At 59.2% G+C, this 17,544-nt stretch overlaps 1 protein-coding gene across 6 annotated transcripts; it reads right to left on the minus strand.

Annotated features, from left to right (window-relative positions):
- Window positions 1-2,179: 2,179 nt before the first annotated feature.
- On the minus strand, window positions 2,180-17,337 carry ZBP1 (Z-DNA binding protein 1). 6 transcript variants are annotated; one of them, XM_025932387.2, is made up of 10 exons: window positions 17,232-17,337; window positions 16,326-16,379; window positions 16,137-16,284; window positions 12,781-13,002; window positions 12,157-12,222; window positions 11,606-11,779; window positions 10,222-10,386; window positions 8,462-8,668; window positions 7,242-7,475; window positions 2,180-3,419 (listed from the first exon to the last, which is right to left on the minus strand). In XM_025932387.2, the coding sequence occupies exons 3-10, from the start codon at window positions 16,168-16,170 to the stop codon at window positions 3,178-3,180; spliced, it is 1,344 nt and encodes a 447-aa protein (XP_025788172.1). In that variant the 5' UTR covers window positions 16,171-16,284; window positions 16,326-16,379; window positions 17,232-17,337; the 3' UTR covers window positions 2,180-3,177. The 6 variants fall into 6 exon arrangements, 5 of the variants coding, with proteins under 5 accessions (XP_025788172.1, XP_086558686.1, XP_086558685.1 ...); XM_086702560.1 differs by lacking the exons at window positions 16,137-16,284; window positions 16,326-16,379; window positions 17,232-17,337 and adding an exon at window positions 13,189-13,382; XM_086702559.1 differs by lacking the exons at window positions 16,137-16,284; window positions 16,326-16,379; window positions 17,232-17,337 and adding an exon at window positions 13,144-13,382.
- Between the last annotated feature and the right edge of the window lie 207 nt (window positions 17,338-17,544).

The raw sequence follows: 17,544 nt of genomic DNA on the forward strand, positions 1-17,544 counted from the left end.
ACCTTGGCTGTCGGCTAACGCCCCCCAGGTGAGGGGTCCCACCTGGGCTCATCCCGAGACAAGTAGGGAAGCTGGACGAGAAAACAGAATTGCGTTTGTGAGCAGTTTGCGGTGGTTCGGGAAGACCACCTGTGACTCATGCAGCAGACTGCCCCCCATTCAAGTCCGGGGACTGCAAACTCTGTCTGCACAGCTCAGGGGGGAAGGGAGGCTGTGTGGGTGGAGGGCTGGTGAGAACAAAAGGCGGGGGGCTGCACGGACTTCATCATTCCCGGCTAGCTAATGGTAGCTAGTTAATTTCTCTCCTGAACAGCCCAGCGTTGACCTTCACCTCCAGCTCCCATTAACCGCTGGCAGTGCTTTGTCAGCGTGTTTACGGCGAATTAATTATACAGAGAGGGGAGATCTCGCAGGAACCGGAGCGCTCCGGCCGGGGGCTGGCGGTGCGGACTGAGGATCCTGGATCCTCCGCTGACAGGGCCTGGTTAACCACAGACCTGGGGCAAACTTGGAGGCGAGCCGTTTTCAGCTCGCCACAGACGAAAGACGATCCCAGAAGCAGCGAGCCAAAGCCAATCTCCAGCCCCTTAGACCCGGTGGCACGTGGGCCAAGCGGATATCCCGGGGGTGGGGGGGAATGATCTGGGGACCCCAGGTCAACACGGTGGCAGAGAGAACTGTCCCCCAGCAGGCCGGGCAATTCCAGCCCGTGGGGCGCCAGGTCGTCCCTGGGAGACAGGTAGGGCGGGGCTTGTACAGCACTCAGGGTCGAGCCCAAAGTCCCAGGCACACGTGGTTGGGCACCTGGTTCCCTCCAGCCAACCTCCTGCACGTTTTCTTTGCACCGTGCTTTCCAGCACCCAACCCACGATGGAGCTCTGCACGAGGTCCCTTGTTCCGGTCCGGGCGTCTGCCCCGCCCGTGGTCCCTCCTAGAACGTCGTTCCCACCCCACCCGACCTCGCTCCCCCAGGAGCCTCGGGGACCTTCCAGACAGTGTGTTGGGGGTTCCGCCCTCCCCCACCCCCCTGTGCTTAGTCCTGCTCGGGACCCATGGCGATGCCCGCCTCTCCCGCCGACTGCGAAGTGCTCACCGCGGTCAGGGCTGGGTCGTCCTCCGCCGGCAGCCCCAGGGCCGGGCCGCATGGCGCACAGGGAAGGGGGTCTGTCCAGCATTCACCGGGGGTGCAGAGGGGAGAGACCAGGCCCCCGTGCCCAGGGAATTCACCGGCCGATGCCGGGGGAGATGCGGTGGACTTCTGAGCTCCGCGCCTGTCCCTTTTCTGTGACTTTAGAGCACTGGCCACGCCCTCAAGCCAGGTGACTTGGGGGTGGCTGACTGACCCCCCCATCCTGGTGCCAGGGATAGATCATGTGACACCAGTCGGCCAATCACAGCATCCCGTTGCTCCGGCTAATGACCTCAGCTGGGAGGTGGTCCCATGACCAAAGCCACCCACCTTGGCCTTGGCTATTGGAAAGCGGTGCTCAGGGTGGGGGCCAGGAGCTGCCAGGGGCCATCTTTGCCAACCCAGAGGAGAGCAGAGCAGAGAGACGGAAAGAGGGAGGCTGCGTCCCGAGACATTGTCTGCCTTCCGGGACGGAGACGTTCCTGAAGCAAGATTCGTGCTTGGCCTTGTCTGCATGAGAAGAGTCAGCACATCCCCTTCTGTGGGAAGTGGGTCCCAGCTTCCTGTCATCTACAACAAAGTGAGTTTTGAGAGACAGACGAGTAACAAGGCAATGGCACGGGTTTGACAGGGAAGCACAGGAGGCCTCAGGGGCAGCGAAGAGACACAGGCTGGAATGAGAGCTTGGGAAGCTTTCTTGGACGAGGTCGCGTCTCAGCCGAGACCTGCTGGCTGCATAGCGTAGAGCTAAGGAAAGGCGGCGGCAGAGGTGAGAGGGACATACCACACTGGGAAACTGAAATCCGCCTGGCGCGGACTTCCACACTAAGGAGACAGACACATGGGCTCATCTAATGGACAGGAGCAAAGATAGAGCCTGCTTCAGGAATGGCTGGATCCAGGGGCTCAAACAATGCCTTAGGACGCGTCCCCTTTAGGGGACATACCAGAAGTGCTCTATATTGGTCCGGGCACTGATCAACGTGTCGAGGAACTCAAGATCTTCCCAGCCAAGTTGAAAAGGCATAAAGGTTTGTTCCGTGACATTAAAAAATATATATATATATTTATTTTGAGAGAGAAGGAGACAGAGAAAGAGAGAGCGTGTGGGGGAGGGGCAGAGAGAGAGGGAGAGAGAGAATCCGAAGCAGCCTCCAGGCCGTCAGCGCAGAGCCCGACGCAAGGCTCAAATCCACAAACCCTGAGATCATGCCCTGAGCCGAAATCGAGTTGGACGCTTAACCGACGAGCCACCCAAGCACCCCTGGTCAGTGACCTCGTTGACTGAGTCTCTGTGATGAGCCAGCCCTTCCTCCACCAAGGTGGATGCTAGCCCCAGGGGATGCGGCTCCTGGGCGTTGGACAGTCACGGTCCAGTAGAGTTAATGCAAAAGAGAGAGACGTACGGGCGTGGCATTGGGAGGGACAGTGCACGTGTAGCTGTGTATGTCGTGGGCGTAACGAGTGGAGCACACGAGTCCACAATGGCCCTGCCCGGCTGACCACCACCTTCTTCTAGCCTTCTCTGTCTTCCTCCCATCATCCCTCCGCGAGTGTCCTCTGAACCAACCCCACTCCGTTCCTTTGTTCTGGAAATGCCACTTGCGCCCACAGCCCTTCCAAGGGAACCCCGTCCACCCGCGAGCACCATGCTGGCGTAAGACAAACATTCCTTGACGACTGGCCAGCAGAGGCCCCCTGGCCCGTGGGCTGGCCAGTGACTCCCACTGGGGCCCGGACGGCAGGGATCTGTTTTCTGGAAGTTCAGCTAAGAAGGGCCAAGAGATCAAAGTCAAGGTAGGGAAGTTCTAGAAAGGTCGAGTTGGAAAGAGGTCAGGCAGCCATAACAGGCCTTGAGGAAGTCAGGTCTTGAGTGACAGGAGGGTGGGTAGCCATGCTGGAAGGCGGGCTAAGGTGGTGGTAGGGACAGAGGTGACCCAGCCCCAGGCCAGGCCCAGCCCAAACGCTGACCCTTGCCGGTCGCGTGTCAGGAGGCAAGAAGGCGGAAAAGGACGCTTACGGAGCCCAGAAAGCATAGTACCGAAGGTTCACTGGCGTTCGCCTGCTCTTTCCGAGAGAGGCTGGCTGTCTGTTCTGGGCTCGACCTCCCCCTGGGACGCCACGTCTGGGGTTCTGTCCACCCGGCCGCCGTCTTCGGCGTTGTGGGGATCCCTGCTTTCAAGAGTCACGGCTTCTAGGTGGGAGAAGAGCTTCGAGACGTTGGTGCTGAGGGAGGAAGCCGGGTCCGGAGGGAACTCCCTTCTGGGCTCCGCACCTTCGGAGAGGGGTCCTGGGGAAGACAGAAACTGTTGCCAAAGGGACACCCGGGCCCCCTCACCTCAAATAACCGGAGCGATCTGGCTCGCTGGGGACCAGGGCACTGCCCGCCCCTCCCCGGGTTTCACTGTTGGTTTGCTCACAGTGCCACAGTCTTTCTTGCTTTGTGAGCTGTCTCCGGTCCTTCCTGGACTATTTATCTGGTTTGCTCATGGCTGGAAGTCCAGGTGAGCGAGCGTTTCAGAGCGGGGACAGGGGCAGAACTGCTGAATGAGGGAGTGAGTTGCTTCTTCCTAACACTGGAAAGACGGAAGAAGCTTTCAGGCGGCTGCAGCATCATTTCTTGGAAAGACCCAGTGGTCTGAGCGACCGAGGAGTACCGCACAGAGGAGGGGTCGTCTTCCAGAAGGCTCCGAGGAGGGCCAGCTTCACAGCCACGTGGCCTGGGCCTGCGTTCAGAGGGACCCTGTGCTCACTCAGTTTAAAGCTCCATTGTGTCTTGGGGCGCCCGGGGTGGCTCCGTCGGTGGAGCGTCCGACTTCGGCTCAGGTCACGATCTCGCGGTCCGTGGGTTTGAGCCCCGCGTCGGGCTCTGTGCTGATGGCTCGGAGCCCGGAGCCTGCTTCGGCTTCTGTGTCTCCCTCTCTCTCTGCCCCTCCCCCGTTTGTGCTCTGTCTCTCTCTCTCAAAATAAATAAAGATTAAAAAAAATTAAAAAAAAAAAAAGCTCCATTGTGTCTTGAGATTCGGACGTTGAACAAGGAGCTTCACTTTTCCACGTCGCACCGGGGCCCCCAGATCATGTCACCCATCCGGGCGTCACAGCAGCGAGCCGGGCAGGCGGGCAGCCGAGAGCCCCCCACGCCCCTGCTGACGGCCCATGCAGGCGCCTCAGCTCACAGACACCCCAAAGAGGGCGCCACAGTCCACGGCACTGATGGTCTGTGATTAACCATCCCCCCCCCCCCCCAAGAAAAGGAAAACCTGCCAGACGTTACACTTCTCAGGACGGGATCCTGCCCGTCACCTGACAAGTTAGACCTTCTTCAGGCCAGCGAGGAGGGTGGGTAGGGTGCAGAGTGAATTAGGCCTCGTCAGTGCCACTGCTTAGCCCTTGGGGAGGGACAAAATTTTTCACACACGGAGGGCTGAATTTCCTTCCATCGAGAGGGTCTTGGCCAGTCCTAAGACCACGTGGGGGTGGTCCACGACCCCTGGGGCTCCTGTGTGCCTCTGTGGAGGTTTCCGGGAAGTGAGGAAGAGGGTGCCCTCTCCCTACTGACTCCCCTCCCTGTTGGGAGCTCAAGGTCCCGGCCATCAGGATGGCAGGACCCTCTCGCATCCAGCACAGATGCCCCCGGGCAGGTGGATGCCGGCTAGGGCACCAGTCACCAGCCAGTCTAGGGTTTCCACCGCGACAGGGACAGTAGGACTCCTTCGTCCCAATCCCAGAGAGTCAGGAGCTGCCATCTCCCCCGATCCTTCCTTCACACTGAAGGCAGAAATCCTGCCATACCCTCTCCTGCTCAGAGCTCCTTCGCGGCTCCCCGTGGCCCTGAAGAAATGCCAACGTCTCCATGGGGCCTGGAGCTGTGCTATGGCCTCCGCCCCCCACGAAGCATGCACGGGTCACACTGACGCTTCGGTTCACCCGCCATCCTGCTCTCACCTGTTGCCCACGCTTGTCCCCAGACCGGGACACCCTCCCCCTGCCGCCACCACCTTGCTCCTGCCTGTGCAGCAGAGTTGAAGTCCCCACAACCGGGGCCGGAGCTGTGGCTAGGCGGCTAACTGCAGTCCTGTCGTCCTGTTCGCCGTGGAGCCCCCTCCTCTGAGTCTCGGCAGAGCGCAGGTGACATCTCCCAGCCCCTCGTGAGGCCAAGGGCAGGCCGTCGGACTGAGACCAGGGGCGTGGGTGTGCTTGGTCGAAGGGGAATGGCTGGCCCTCTATAGCCCCTCTGCCCACAGACAAGGACAGCACCGAGGTGGAAGAAACCAGGGTCTGTCTGTGCCTCCCGCCAGCCAGGACGCCCCCCCGCCCCCCCCCCCCGCAAACTTGCACGTGTGCTGAGCCTCCAGCAGGTGGCGACCACCCTGCAGGGAGAGGTTAACCTCTCTCTGAGACAGAGCTTCACTCACTGTGGCGCCCCAGTGCTTCCCATGAGGCCTAAAATGACACCAATGGTAATGATATTGGACGCTGCCTGAAGGCACATGCAGGGCCAGGCACAGGGCTGAGGCTTTGCCTACAGAGCCCACCCAGTGCTCGCCACAACCAGAAGCCACAGGCAATTACCATCCTCATGTCACAGATGGGAAACAGGCTCAGAGCTAAGTGCTGGGCTAGGTCGCTTGGCTAAAAAGATTTCACTCCATACACTGATTCCAGAGCTGCTCTCTGCTATGACCTCTACTGCCTTCCAGACATCAGGAAATGGGAGACTTGAGAATGACTGTGGATGGATGGACGGATGAGATGGATGGGTGTGTGGGTGGATAGGTGGATGATGGATGGATGGATGGGTGGATGGGTGGGTGGATGGACAGATGAGTGGATGGATGGATGGATGGATGCATGAGATGGATGGGTGTGTGGGTAGATGATTGAGGGATGGATGGGTAGATGGATGAGTGGGTGGATGGATGGATAGGCGGATGATGGATGGATGGATAGGTGGGTGGGTGGATGGATGATGGATGGATGGATGATGGGTGGATGCATGGGTGACCGGATGGATGGATGGATGGATGGATGGACAGATGGGTGGATGGATGGACAGGTGGGTGGGTGGCTTGCTGGCTGGCTGGCTGGATGATGGATGGATTGATGGGTGGATGGATAGATGAATGGATGGATGGATGGATGGATGAACAGATGGGTGGATGGATGGATAGGTGGGTGGGTGGATGGATGGATGGACAGATGGATGGGTGGGTGGATAGGTGGGTGGGTGGGTGGGTGGATGGATGGATAGATAGGTGGGTGGGTGGATGGGTGGATGGATGGATGGATGGATGGATGGATGGATGGACAGATGGGTGGGTGGGTGGATAGGTGGGTGGGTGGGTGGGTGGATGGATGGATGGATAGGTAGATGATGGATGGATGGATGGACAGATGAGTGGGTGGATGGATGGATGAAGGATGGGTGGATGAGTGGATGGGTGGGTGGGTAGATGGATGGGTGGGTGGATGTGTGGATGTGTGGGTGGATGGATAGATAGATGGATGGATGGATGGATGGGTGGATGGATGGATGGATAGGTGGGTGGGTGGATGGGTGGGTGGGTGGGTGGATGGATGGATGGGTAAATGGATGGGTGAGTGGTCAGGGGGATGGAGAGATGGGTAGAGGATGGGTGGGTACGTGGGTGGGTGGGTGGGTGGATGGATGGATGATGGATGGGTGGATGAGTGGATGGATGGGTGGGTAGATGGATGGGTAGGTGGATGTGTGGGTGGATAGATAGATGGATGGATGGATAGGTGGGTGGGTGGATGGATGGATGGATAGGTGGGTACGTGGGTGGGTGGGTGGGTGGATGGATGGATGGATGATGGATGGGTGGATGAGTGGATGGGTGGGTGGGTAGATGGATGGGTGGGTGGATGTGTGGGTGGATAGATAGATAGATGGATGGATGGATGGATGGATAGGTGAGTGGGTGGATGGGTGGGTGGGTGGATGGATGGATGGGTAAATGGATGGGTGAGTGGATGGGGGGATGGAGAGATGGGTAGAGGATGGGTGGGTACGTGGGTGGGTGGGTGGGTGGATGGATGGATGAGAGAAAGAGAGAGAGAGAACACAGGGCCCACCTTGTCCCAGGCTCACCTGCATCCTTGTCCAGCTCCTCAGGGCCCCTTCTGCTGTCCTCAGGCTCTGCAACTCCTCCTGGACCAGCTGTCCCTGAGATGACAGTCATTCTGTTGCCGTTGCCAATGGCAGTGTCCTCAAGGAAGCATGAACTGATGTGGACTCTCTGGATCCCATCTGCCTTGCAGTCAGGTCCTGGTTTGGACCCTGGAATTTTGAACGAAGCTCCTGAGCCAACAGTGGTGGCAGAGACTGTGGGTCAGTCAGAGACAGAGATGTCAGGAGGGCTGCACAAGCAGCTGGATGGTGGCCCCCGAACCCTGACCCCCCAGCCTGGCTTTCAAGTCCTCCCTGGCCCGCTCGCCTCCCTGAAGGTCCCCCCGGTGGGCCAGACCAGGCTTGGTCCACAGCAGAGACCCTGCCTCCCTCGGTGCCTCTGCACACAGCCTGGACTGCTGGCGGTCCCTGCCCCCCAGGTGCCACCTGCACCCTTCCCCTGGGACTCGGCCACCGCCCCCTCCTGCCGCCTGCTCCCGTCTCTGCTGCTGGCTTCCCCACAGCTCCGGAATGCCGCCTCCACCTTTGGTTAAAACCTGCATGCACCCATAGCCTGTCCCCAGCCTCCCCCAGCCCCCACCTGGCCCCTTTCCTATCCAAACTTTGGACAAGACTTGCTCACAGTCTCCCCTCCTCCTACTCACACCTCCTCTGTGTCCTCAGGTCACCACCGACCGCTGCTGCCGGTCCCCACGGAGCTCCCCGACCTCATCGGCCTGCCCACTTCTGGAAACTCTCCTCCTGGTGTTCCCTGGCCTCTTTGCTGTCTTTCATCCCTGGCCTGTCTCTGGACTACCAGGGCTGGGGACGACTTAGCCTGGGCTCTCTGGTCACCATCGACAGTGCTTAGTAGGGCATCGGGTACTCAGATGACTCCTGTCTACCCTCCTTAGATGCCATTCCAGTCTGGCCATCTCCTCTGACTCTGCCTCAGCTGGTCTGGCCTCTGCTGCCCTGTGTCTGTTGTACAGATGAAGAAACTGAGGTTTCCTGAGCGGGGGTGGTGGTGGGGAATGGGATCCTGAGTGCGAGCTCTAAAAACCCCACCTGCTCTCCTCTGTGGGACAGCCTCCTGGGGGAAAGAAAGGAGTTTCCCATCATGCCTCTCTCCCCGCAAAGAGTGGCTCATGTTCCGTGCAGCGAGGGGCTGAATGGGGTGGGGTGGGGGCGGGATGGGTTACCTGGGGGGCTGCCGGAGGGGCCGCAGGCAGCCGGGCCTTCGGCCGGGGCACTGGTAAGGCTCATCTCGTTGCCATGTCCCAGCAGCACCCGTCTGAGCACAGACTTCTCCAAGCGGATGTCCTGGGGCGCCCAGGCTGCAGCCGGGGAACTCTGCGTCGGGGGATCAGCTGGTGCCATTGGAGGGAGGTGGAGGGGAGCCACGGAACCTAGCAGGGGACACAGCAACATGACCTCTGACGCCCACCCTCTGCCCACACCTCCCTAACACACATACATACAAAGTCCTGGCTGGACGGAGAAGACAGGCCTCTGAATTCTTTGTGGCCCCTGCCAGACTGGGAATGAGCATTTCAGGCAATTGATGGAGAGCAGGGGGGCCCAGCAGAACAGTCAGTGTGGGGGTCCCCGGGTTTTTACGACTGGCGCCTGGCGTCACCCGGGCACTCGAAAACCCAGTCAGTGAGCACAGCCTCTGCCCCCTAGTGCCCTCCACCCTCTGACCCCACCGGGGCAGGTGTCCTCAGGTGCTGGCATATCTTTAACACCCCCTCAACACTGAGCATTTAGAGCCCTGACATTACTTTATTTTCTCAGTATTTATTTTCATGGTAAACCGCCTGGTTTTTAACTTCAGGTAGTGCTATAAAAGTTCACTTTAGAATAAATTCGAGTGGGGCGCCTGGGTGGCTCAGTCGGTTGAGGTCCCGATCTCACGGCTCTTGAGTTCGAGCCCCGCTTCGGGCTCTCTGCTGTCAGCACAGAGCCCACTTTGGATCCTTTGTCTGTCTGTCTCTCTCTCTCTCTCAAAACTAAACATTTTTTAAAAGATTTAAGATAAAATCATAAAATAAATTTGAGTAGATAAAAAGGGAAACCATTTAACAACATGAAGAAAATAATCCGACACGGGAGGACTAAGGTTGGGGAACCATTGATCCAGATTCTAAAACAAAGTTCCTCATTTCACAGTTGGGGAAACCAAGGCCCAGGGTAGGGAAGGGCTGTCTTGAGGTCACAGGGAGTATTCCAGCTTTCGGGCTAATGCTGTCCCTCGTGTTCCACGGCTGGTCCGAGAGGTGGCCCCGTCCCCTCTCACCCCAGGGCCTGGCATGGAATAAACACTCTTCTGCGGGATTGTATTTTATCAAAACTAGGACACCACTGGCCAGGTGCATCCCAGTTTCTAAGCCGTTATAATGTGGGGGGAAAGGGTGTCTTAGAACAAACAAAATACTACAATGACCCCTTGTGACATTCTACTGGAGGAGAGTGAACCAAGCTATGTCTCATCGAAAAATATCAGATCCCATTGAAACGGAGGCAAAAGGTTATCGGGATGAAGAGAGAGCAGGAGAGGTTTGATCCAGGTGTGCAGGAAGACTTCCTCATGATCAGGAAGGCCACAAGGGATGACCTTGGAGATGTGAAAGCTGCCCTTTCTCCTCAAAGGTTGAATGTCCTGGAGGGCGCCTGGGTGGCTCAGTCGGTGAAGCGTCCGACTTCAGCTCAGGTCATGATCTCGTGGTTTAGGGGTTCGAGCCCCATGTCGGGCTCTGTGCTGACAGCTCGGAGCCTGGAGCCTGTGTCTCCCTCTCTCTCTGCCCCTCCCCCGCTCATGCTCTCTCTGTCTCTCGATAATAAATAAACATTAAAAAAAAATTAAAAAATAAAAAAGGCTGAATGTCCCCCTCTCGGCCCCCACCCAGAGGGAGTAGGTGCCCCTACGGGTCCCTCTGAGGGTGCCTCTGAGAGGACTCACCATTCTCCCCAGAGGCGGTTGGCTTCACTATGACGTTCCCATGTCCAATCTGGATGTCTTCTGAGTTCTCAATGGAAATATAGTTATTTGGTCCATTCTGACAGATCATGTTGATTGGATTTTGCTGGTAAATAATCGCGGGGGACTCGCTTCTTCCTCCACAATCTGCAAAATAATATTCCACCCAAGCCCTCTGCACCTCTCCGGGGGTTCCAAATACCGATGGCTGTGACAAAATCCGCTGTGGAGCTTGTTAAAACACAGGTTCCCCCACGTCCCCCTCCCCCGGGGGGTCCCGAGTCAGTAGGTCCAAGGTGGGACCCAGGAGCCGTCGTGTTTAACAAGCCCCGCAGGGGTCTCAGATGAGCCTTGCTTGGACGTCACCACAGCGGGTCACCCTATCTGTGCGTCTTCTGCTGACCTCAGGAGGCTCCTGGGCGCCTCACTGCTCACCTCCTCCTCTGCGGGCGTCCCCTGAGCCCCAGGACCCCTCTCCCTTTAGAGAAGGCCGCAAGGTGGCCATCCACGGGCTGTTTCTGGCCACTGGATGAGCTTTGTTTGGCTCACTGGACATTTTTAAGAATTCAGAGTTTTCACCAGTGTTTAAGATCTGGCCCTGTCACATGCGACCGTGCCAGGGACGCTGAGACCCCCTTTGGGGGCCGTGAGCTGGGTGTCAGTCCCATGGGGGCCAGGTGGGCACCTGCCGGGGCCTCTGCCGCCTCCGCACACAGGGTCACGTCCCACGTTTGTGGCCCCTGAGCTCTTGTGTCTCTGTGGGTCCCTTTCTCCATAAAAATATTCAAAATTACATTTCGCGACTGTGTTGGGATGAGAGACAAATATAATCTAAGCTGGGGTCGTGATTAACCATTTATTATTATTACAATATTCATCTTTTCTTCCGATGGTAAGAGAAATTAGAACGTCCTCGTGGACCCCAAATGCGGGGCCCCGCGCCCGCTGCACCTGGTGGAGGGGTCACCCGGGACCCCACCCTGTGGGTGTCTGAGCCCAGCCTTCCCTTCCAGGAGCTTCGAAACTGCACGTTGGGCAAAGTGCTGAGAGAAAACTGTTAGCAAACTCAGGGTGAGCCCCACATCCCGGGGCTGAGACAGTTAGGAGCGGGCCACCTCCTTTCCTGGCCCCTTGCTTTCTGCAGCTGCAACCTCGGGCCACTCCTCCAGGAAGCCCTCCTTGGTCACTCCCACCAGCACACCCGCCCTCCTGGCGCCCCCTCCTAGTGATCCATCCGCAAGACCCCTGCAAGCCTCTGTGAAGGTCTGGCGAGGAAGGTGGGGCTGGCAGGGCGCCCAGGCAAGGACCAAGCGTCGGATGTTACGCTCTCTCTCCACCACCCTGCCCCACCTACCTGGGGACCTACCTGGTCGATAAATCGACCATAGACTTGATTTCTCATCAAGACTCAGAAGGTGCCTCTTTCTCATATCATACAAGTGTGGGTTGACTTCTTTTGCTGTCTTCATTCCCAGGGCCCGGGCGATGATCAGGGCCTTACAGGGCCCAGCGCCTTCCAGAAACCTATAGATGGCTTTCTCTGTGAGGCAGGGCGGTGGGTGGTTAAGGGGGACCCCGGAGCTTGAATCTGTCTGCTCCACTGTCTGCTGGCTGTGCAGACGTGGGGGAGCCCCGGACCCCCTGTACCCAGTTTCCCCGTCTGCAGGACGTGGTAATATCACAGCACGGAGGTCGTTCTGTGGCTCGGGGGCCGACGGGCAGCGGATGTGGGCCACTGATCGGAGAGATGGCGCCTTGGCCACGCGCGTCCTCCGCTGTGCGGGCTGAACCTCCCCCCCGGATACCGTGTGGGGACCCCTCGGTGGGTGGGGCACGAGTGACATCTCGAGGGGCCCAGGAGGGTTTGGGGTCAGGGGCCCCGGGGCCCGGCAGCTGAAAGGAAACGGGGGTGCTTACGCTGTTCGCTGAGCTGAGGGTCAGGTTCCTCTGGAACCGCGGCTGCGTCCCGCTGGGGCCTCGCCGCTGGAGAAAGAAAGGTGGGTGGGGGGTGGAGGGGCAGGAGAGGGGACGGGGTCTCCACGGGACCAAGGCGGCCTCCGCACGAGGGAGAGCCGGCCTCCGCGTCCAGGGCGGAACAAGTCTGCCTCCAGACCCGCCCTGCCTCTCCTCGGCCGACCCAGCTCTCTGGGCAGAGAGCAGGCGTGCCCTCCACCCGTCTCCACCGTCAGCCGCTGTGGGCGCCTGATGAAAGCCGGCCCTGTTGGTCTCTGCCCTGCAGAACCACGGAGGAGCTAGGTCTGTTCTATTCTTATCGTCGTCGTGCCCATATCGTCACTATTCAGGCTCTGCTGAGTGCCTGCCGCGCGCGGTCAGGAGGCTGGGCCCTTTCCGCCTCGCCCCCTGGCAACCCCAGGCCTGCTGTCACGTCCGGCGGTCCGAAAAGGAAATCAAGGCACGGCCAGGGGATGCCACGCACCTTCGAGGGGCAGGGCCCGTATTTGAACCCAGGCCGGGACCTTGCTCGTCCGCTGCCGGGACTGCTCGCGCTGGGCCCACCCCGACCCCCGGGGGGCAGGTTACCCTGGCTGAGCTGGGCCGGCTCTGTGGGGACCACTTCTCCGGTCCCTCCCTCGCCCAGGCGCCACATCGCCAGGCCCGCCAGGGAGACTTTCGACTCCTTCTCCATCCGGTAGAGGACTTGGTTGAGCTTCTTCTTGGGCACTTGGCATTCCTTTGCCAGCTGGACGGACTTCACAGGGGAGCCAGCGTCCCTCAGCACCCGCAGGATCCTCTGCTCGAGGTCTGGGAGAAGGAGAGGGGGGCAGAGAGAGAACGGAGCCTCCCTTGGATCAAGCCAGGGCCGGAAGCTCGGGGCGGGGGGGTCCCCATGCGAGGGGTCCAGGGTAGAGGCAGGGGCGGAGACCCGAGCAGACATTCACTAACAACGCCTCTGTTCGGTGATGGGCAGATGGGCTGCTCAGAAATGACCTTGGCCAGGGGCACTTGAGTGGCTCAGTCAGGTAAGCGTCCGACTTCGGCTCAGGTCACGATCTCACAGTCTGTGAGTTCGAGCCCTGCGTCGGGCTCTGTGCTGATGGCCCAGGCCCTGGAGCCTGCTCTGGATTCTGTGTCTCCCTCTCTCTCTGCCCCTCCCCTGCTCGTGTGTTCCCTCTCTCTCTCTCTCTCTCTCTCTCAAAAATAAACATTAAAAAATAATTAAAAAAAAAAAAAAAAAGACAGAAAGGAAGAAAGGACCTTGGCCAGACAGGCTGATGGCCAGAGGAGGCACCCCAGCCTTCTGAACATCCTCTGCCTGGTGCGGGCGCTTGAGGGCAAGGGGCGGGGTGTGGGGGGAGGGGAGCACTCAGCCCTCAGACATCCTCAGAGCACAGGGGAGCCGGAGGTGGCGGGGTGGGGTAGGTTGAGGGCAGAGGAGCAGGAAGAAGCGGGGAGGGAGGCAAAGTCCCTCCTGGGAGGCCTGTTGTCGTCGCCCCCCTGCGCCCTCTGTCCGTCCTGGGGGGCTCCCCCTTTCCACGTCAGTGGTGGTGGTCATCCAAGCCAGAAAGCTAAAGACACTCGGAAACGGATCTTTCTCCCCAAAGCCCAGGTCCAGAGAGGCCTAGAAACACTGTTCCCCGCTCTCTCGAATCCCTTGTCTCCCTCTGTGCCCCCCCACCCCCCGCCCATCCCCCACCGCCGTCTCCCGGAGGACGGCAATTCCACCACCGGCAGCCGGACCCTTCCCTCAGCAATTCCACCACCGGCAGCCGGACCCTTCCCTCGACAGCCCTTGTGCTCTTTCCAGCTTACTCACCCCCGGGCCTTTGCACGTAATGCCCCCTCTGCCAGAAACACCCTCCCGCCTCTCTACGCCCCCCAACATCCACTCAGCCTCCGGGTCTCGCTCAAACACCATCTCTCGTGGGGAGCCGTCCTGGATGCCCGGGGGAGTGGGGTGCTGCGTATGCGGGTGGGGCCCTTGCAGAATGGCTCCGGGGACCCCCTGCTGTGATTGCTGGTTCACTGTAGCACCTCTGGTGTCCAGCACAGCACCGGGCACACAGCAGGTGCTCGGGAAACAGCATTTGAATAAGCGAGTGACCCAGTGGCTCCACCCACCGCTGGGACAGGTGTCCGCCCAGAGGACCCAGGGCAGGGCACGGGCAGATCCCTCCCGGGTCTCTGTTTCCCCTCCTGAGCTTAACGACCCTAAGCAGAACCCCAGGGGCTCTGAATGGCCCCTGTTGCTTTCAGACAGGCTCCCACAAACCCAGGCCGGTAGCTCTGTGGGCAGAGGAAAGCAGGGCACACGCGGTGCCCGGCGAGCTGGAGGGAGCCCTGTGGGCAGCAGCCTCAGCTTTTGCCAGGAAACATCTGTCCCCCAAGTGCCCAAGAGAAATGCAAAGCAAGACCCTCCCAGGGAAGACCCGGGGGCCCTTTGCAACAGCCCCATCTGCCTTCTGGGTTTTTCCCGGGTTCCTTGGTGGCAACACTGATCGGGGAAGGGGTGATGCATTTGCTGCCTCCGCAGCTGGGCCGTGAGGCTTGCCCTGTGATCAGACATGTCCGTCCTTGCCGGCCGCAGGTGAAGTGCAGTCGGGACACCTGGGGACACCCCCCACCCCCTTCACCTGCCAAGTTCTGCCTCCAGCGGCCGGAGAGCCCCAGCCAGTCAACAGCGAGCCTGACTCTGCCTTGTCTTGAAAAGAGTTCTGATTCTTGAAAAGCCTGCCCCTGGGTAGGCCTCCTCGCCTCCCTCCACTTCCACCCCAAGCAGGTCAAAGTGAAGGCCAAGTCCGTAGGGCTGGCTGGCCTCTTGTGCTGGGCCTTCCGGCTGGTGAATCTGTACACGGGAAGTTGCAAAACGGATGAGGTGTAAGTGACAAGTTGGTAAGGAAAGATAAACCTGGAAGGGAGAAGTTAAGTGCAGCTACTGAGTGGTGAGTACGTGCGTGTCCCCGGGGGGGACATACAACAGAAACCTGGAAACCAGCCCCGGCCCTGGGCTGCACCGTGGTGGCACCCCTCCCCAGCACACCGTTTTTCCTCTTTATGGTGCCCTGACGGCTGGTTTCCTGGGTTTGAGCCCCAGCTCTGCGATCCGCTGGCTATGTGGCCTCTCTGTGCCTCACTTTTTCCATCTGCAAAGTGGGGATAAGAGCAGCTACCCAGGGGCGCCTGGGTGGCTCAGTCAGCGAAGCATCCGACTTCGGCTCCGGTCACGATCTCACGGCTCGCGGGTTCAAGCCCGCCTTGGGCTCTGTGCGGACGGCTCGGAGCCCGGAGCCGGCTTCGGATTCTGTGTCTCCTTCTCTCCCTGCCCCTCCCCTGCTCATGCTCTGTCTCTCTCTGTCTCTCAAAAATAAATAAATGTAAAAAAAAAAAAACAGTTTTTAAATTAAAAAAAAAAAAGGGGGCAGCTACCTCCAAGATTGTAGTGAGGAGTAAATGAGCTAATGATAACAAAACGAAAAACCGCCCACAGCCCACAGCCCACAAGCCCTTTAGCACACAGCACTTGCTCAGCATGCGGTTCCTTGGTCTGTTCTTCCAGGAGTGAAGGGGTATCTGAGGAAGAAGGGGACCACAGGTGTCCCCGGACGCCTCTTCTCAAAACAACTCATTATTTCTTAAAATGAACACGAGTTCAGAGCCCAGTGTCGGCTGTGGTGGCCGGACGCAACGATCTCCTGTATGAAATGCAAACTTCACAGCGCTGGCCCCTGAGGGCTCCTGAAATGCATGCAGACAGTACTAACCGGGGCAGAGCAGGTCCTCCCCGACCGGTCCCTGGGCCCGCCTCTTCTCTCCTGACCCCTGCGCTTAGGGATGTGTGGTCGGCTACCGTTGCTGTGATCCGGCCAAGGAAAGGAGCCAGAAAGAGAAGTAAAAGTCCCACTGGGAACCCCCACTATGCCTTAGAAGGAAGAAAGTACCTGTTTCTCCAGGGTCCTCGGGGGCCTGGGCCATGCTGGTGGCCGCCGCGAGACGCCCGGAGACCTGGGGACAGCGCGGGAGGCCCCCGCACGGGGGCTCGGAGAGGAGGGGCCGGGTCGAGGCGAGGGGTGCTTGCGTGGCTGAACTCGGTGCGTCCGCAGCTGCGAAGGGATGACACGTCAGCTGGCCGGGTGTTTGCTGTCCACGCTCCAGAAACAGGCCTAGTCACCCCGATCGGCTTTCTGGTGAAAAAGAAAACGAAACTCCTGTGTGTGGCTTTAGGAAGAAACAAAATTGAAAGCAGAATCGATGAGCAAGGCCTCCGGCTACATGCTGGAAGGAAGGAGCTGAGATTGGCAAGCCCGGAGCATTCTCTGGAAACACGGGGCTTTCCGGACCTTCTGGGCGCCCACCGCGGCCCACCCTGGTGCCCACACATGGGCCGAGGCAACCTGGAACCATTCGTGTGTGTATCACAATGACAGCTCTTTTTAATGAGCATCTACCATATGCTTTCCAATCTTGTATGCCCCTCTCACTGCCCCAGGGGACGGGCCAATCCTGATCTCTTTTCTCAGAGGGGAGACTGAGGCTTAGGTCAGAGGGGGTCACTTGTCCAAGGCTGGGTTCTCATCCAGCCCCACGATTTACTGGCTGTGCGACTTTGGACAAGTTACTGAACCTAGTTGTGCCTCGGTTGCCTCATCTGTAAAACGGGGCTAAATGAAAAAGTAGCTGCATCTCCTTTAGCGAGGACTAAAGGGGACGAGCCAGTTGAACAGTTTGGCCAGATGCCCGGGTGCCATCTCCGTTCATGAGCCCAGCTAGGCACCCACATACCCGGGAAAGGGACCCATCACTTTCATTTATTTCAAAGGGGCCGCTGACTCCCAGGTAGTTCCGAGCCACTGTTCTTCACCACGTAGTAGAAGGGGAAACCGGGGCCTGCAGTCGCCAGGCGGCCAGGAGGGGCAAGAACTCAGCCCTGGAAGTCTCTGGGCTCTGGGTCCCAGCGGCAGAGGCCTGGGGAGGGTCTAGCCCTGCCCTCGGGGGACTTTGCCCCTGCACGTCTGGGCAGGGAGGGGCTGGCTCACCTGGAGCGGTATCTGCAGAGCAAGCTGGGGACAGTCCCTACGCCCACAGGGCACCCAGATCACTCACAGCCTTGCGCTGGGGGCGGGGCGTGCGTCCCAGGGGACGTTGAGCCCTGCCCTTGCCTCGTGGGACGCTCAGTAGCAACAGGAAATTACTATAGTGCTTTGTTCCTCTTTGGGGTAAAACCGAAAACTTGTTTCTGCCTAGGAATCGGCAATATTGACTTTAAATGCGGGGTAACGGGGGTGTGGAGGGTGATTGCGGAGGCGCCCTCAGGGAGGAGGCTCTGGGGTAGCCCCCATTGGGAGGTTG

This window comes from Puma concolor, chromosome A3 (genome assembly GCF_028749965.1).
Source record: "Puma concolor isolate L17-30 chromosome A3, mPumCon1.1.hap2, whole genome shotgun sequence".
Taxonomy (NCBI): Eukaryota; Metazoa; Chordata; class Mammalia; order Carnivora; family Felidae; genus Puma; species Puma concolor.

What these genes read in the sequence shown, in the direction of transcription:
- ZBP1 (XM_086702557.1), bottom strand. Translation starts at nt 13,135, where the DNA reads ATGTCTGCTCGGGTCTCCGCCCCTGCCTCTACCCTGGACCCCTCGCAT. An exon ending in GCCGGCCCAGCTCAGCCAGG is followed by an intron (nt 12,223 to 12,780) that starts GTAACCTGCCCC and finishes TTCTTTCTCCAG; the next exon opens with CGGCGAGGCCCCAGCGGGAC. An exon ending in GGAGCTGGACAAGGATGCAG is followed by an intron (nt 3,420 to 7,241) that starts GTGAGCCTGGGA and finishes TGTCTTCCCCAG; the next exon opens with GACCCCTCTCCGAAGGTGCG.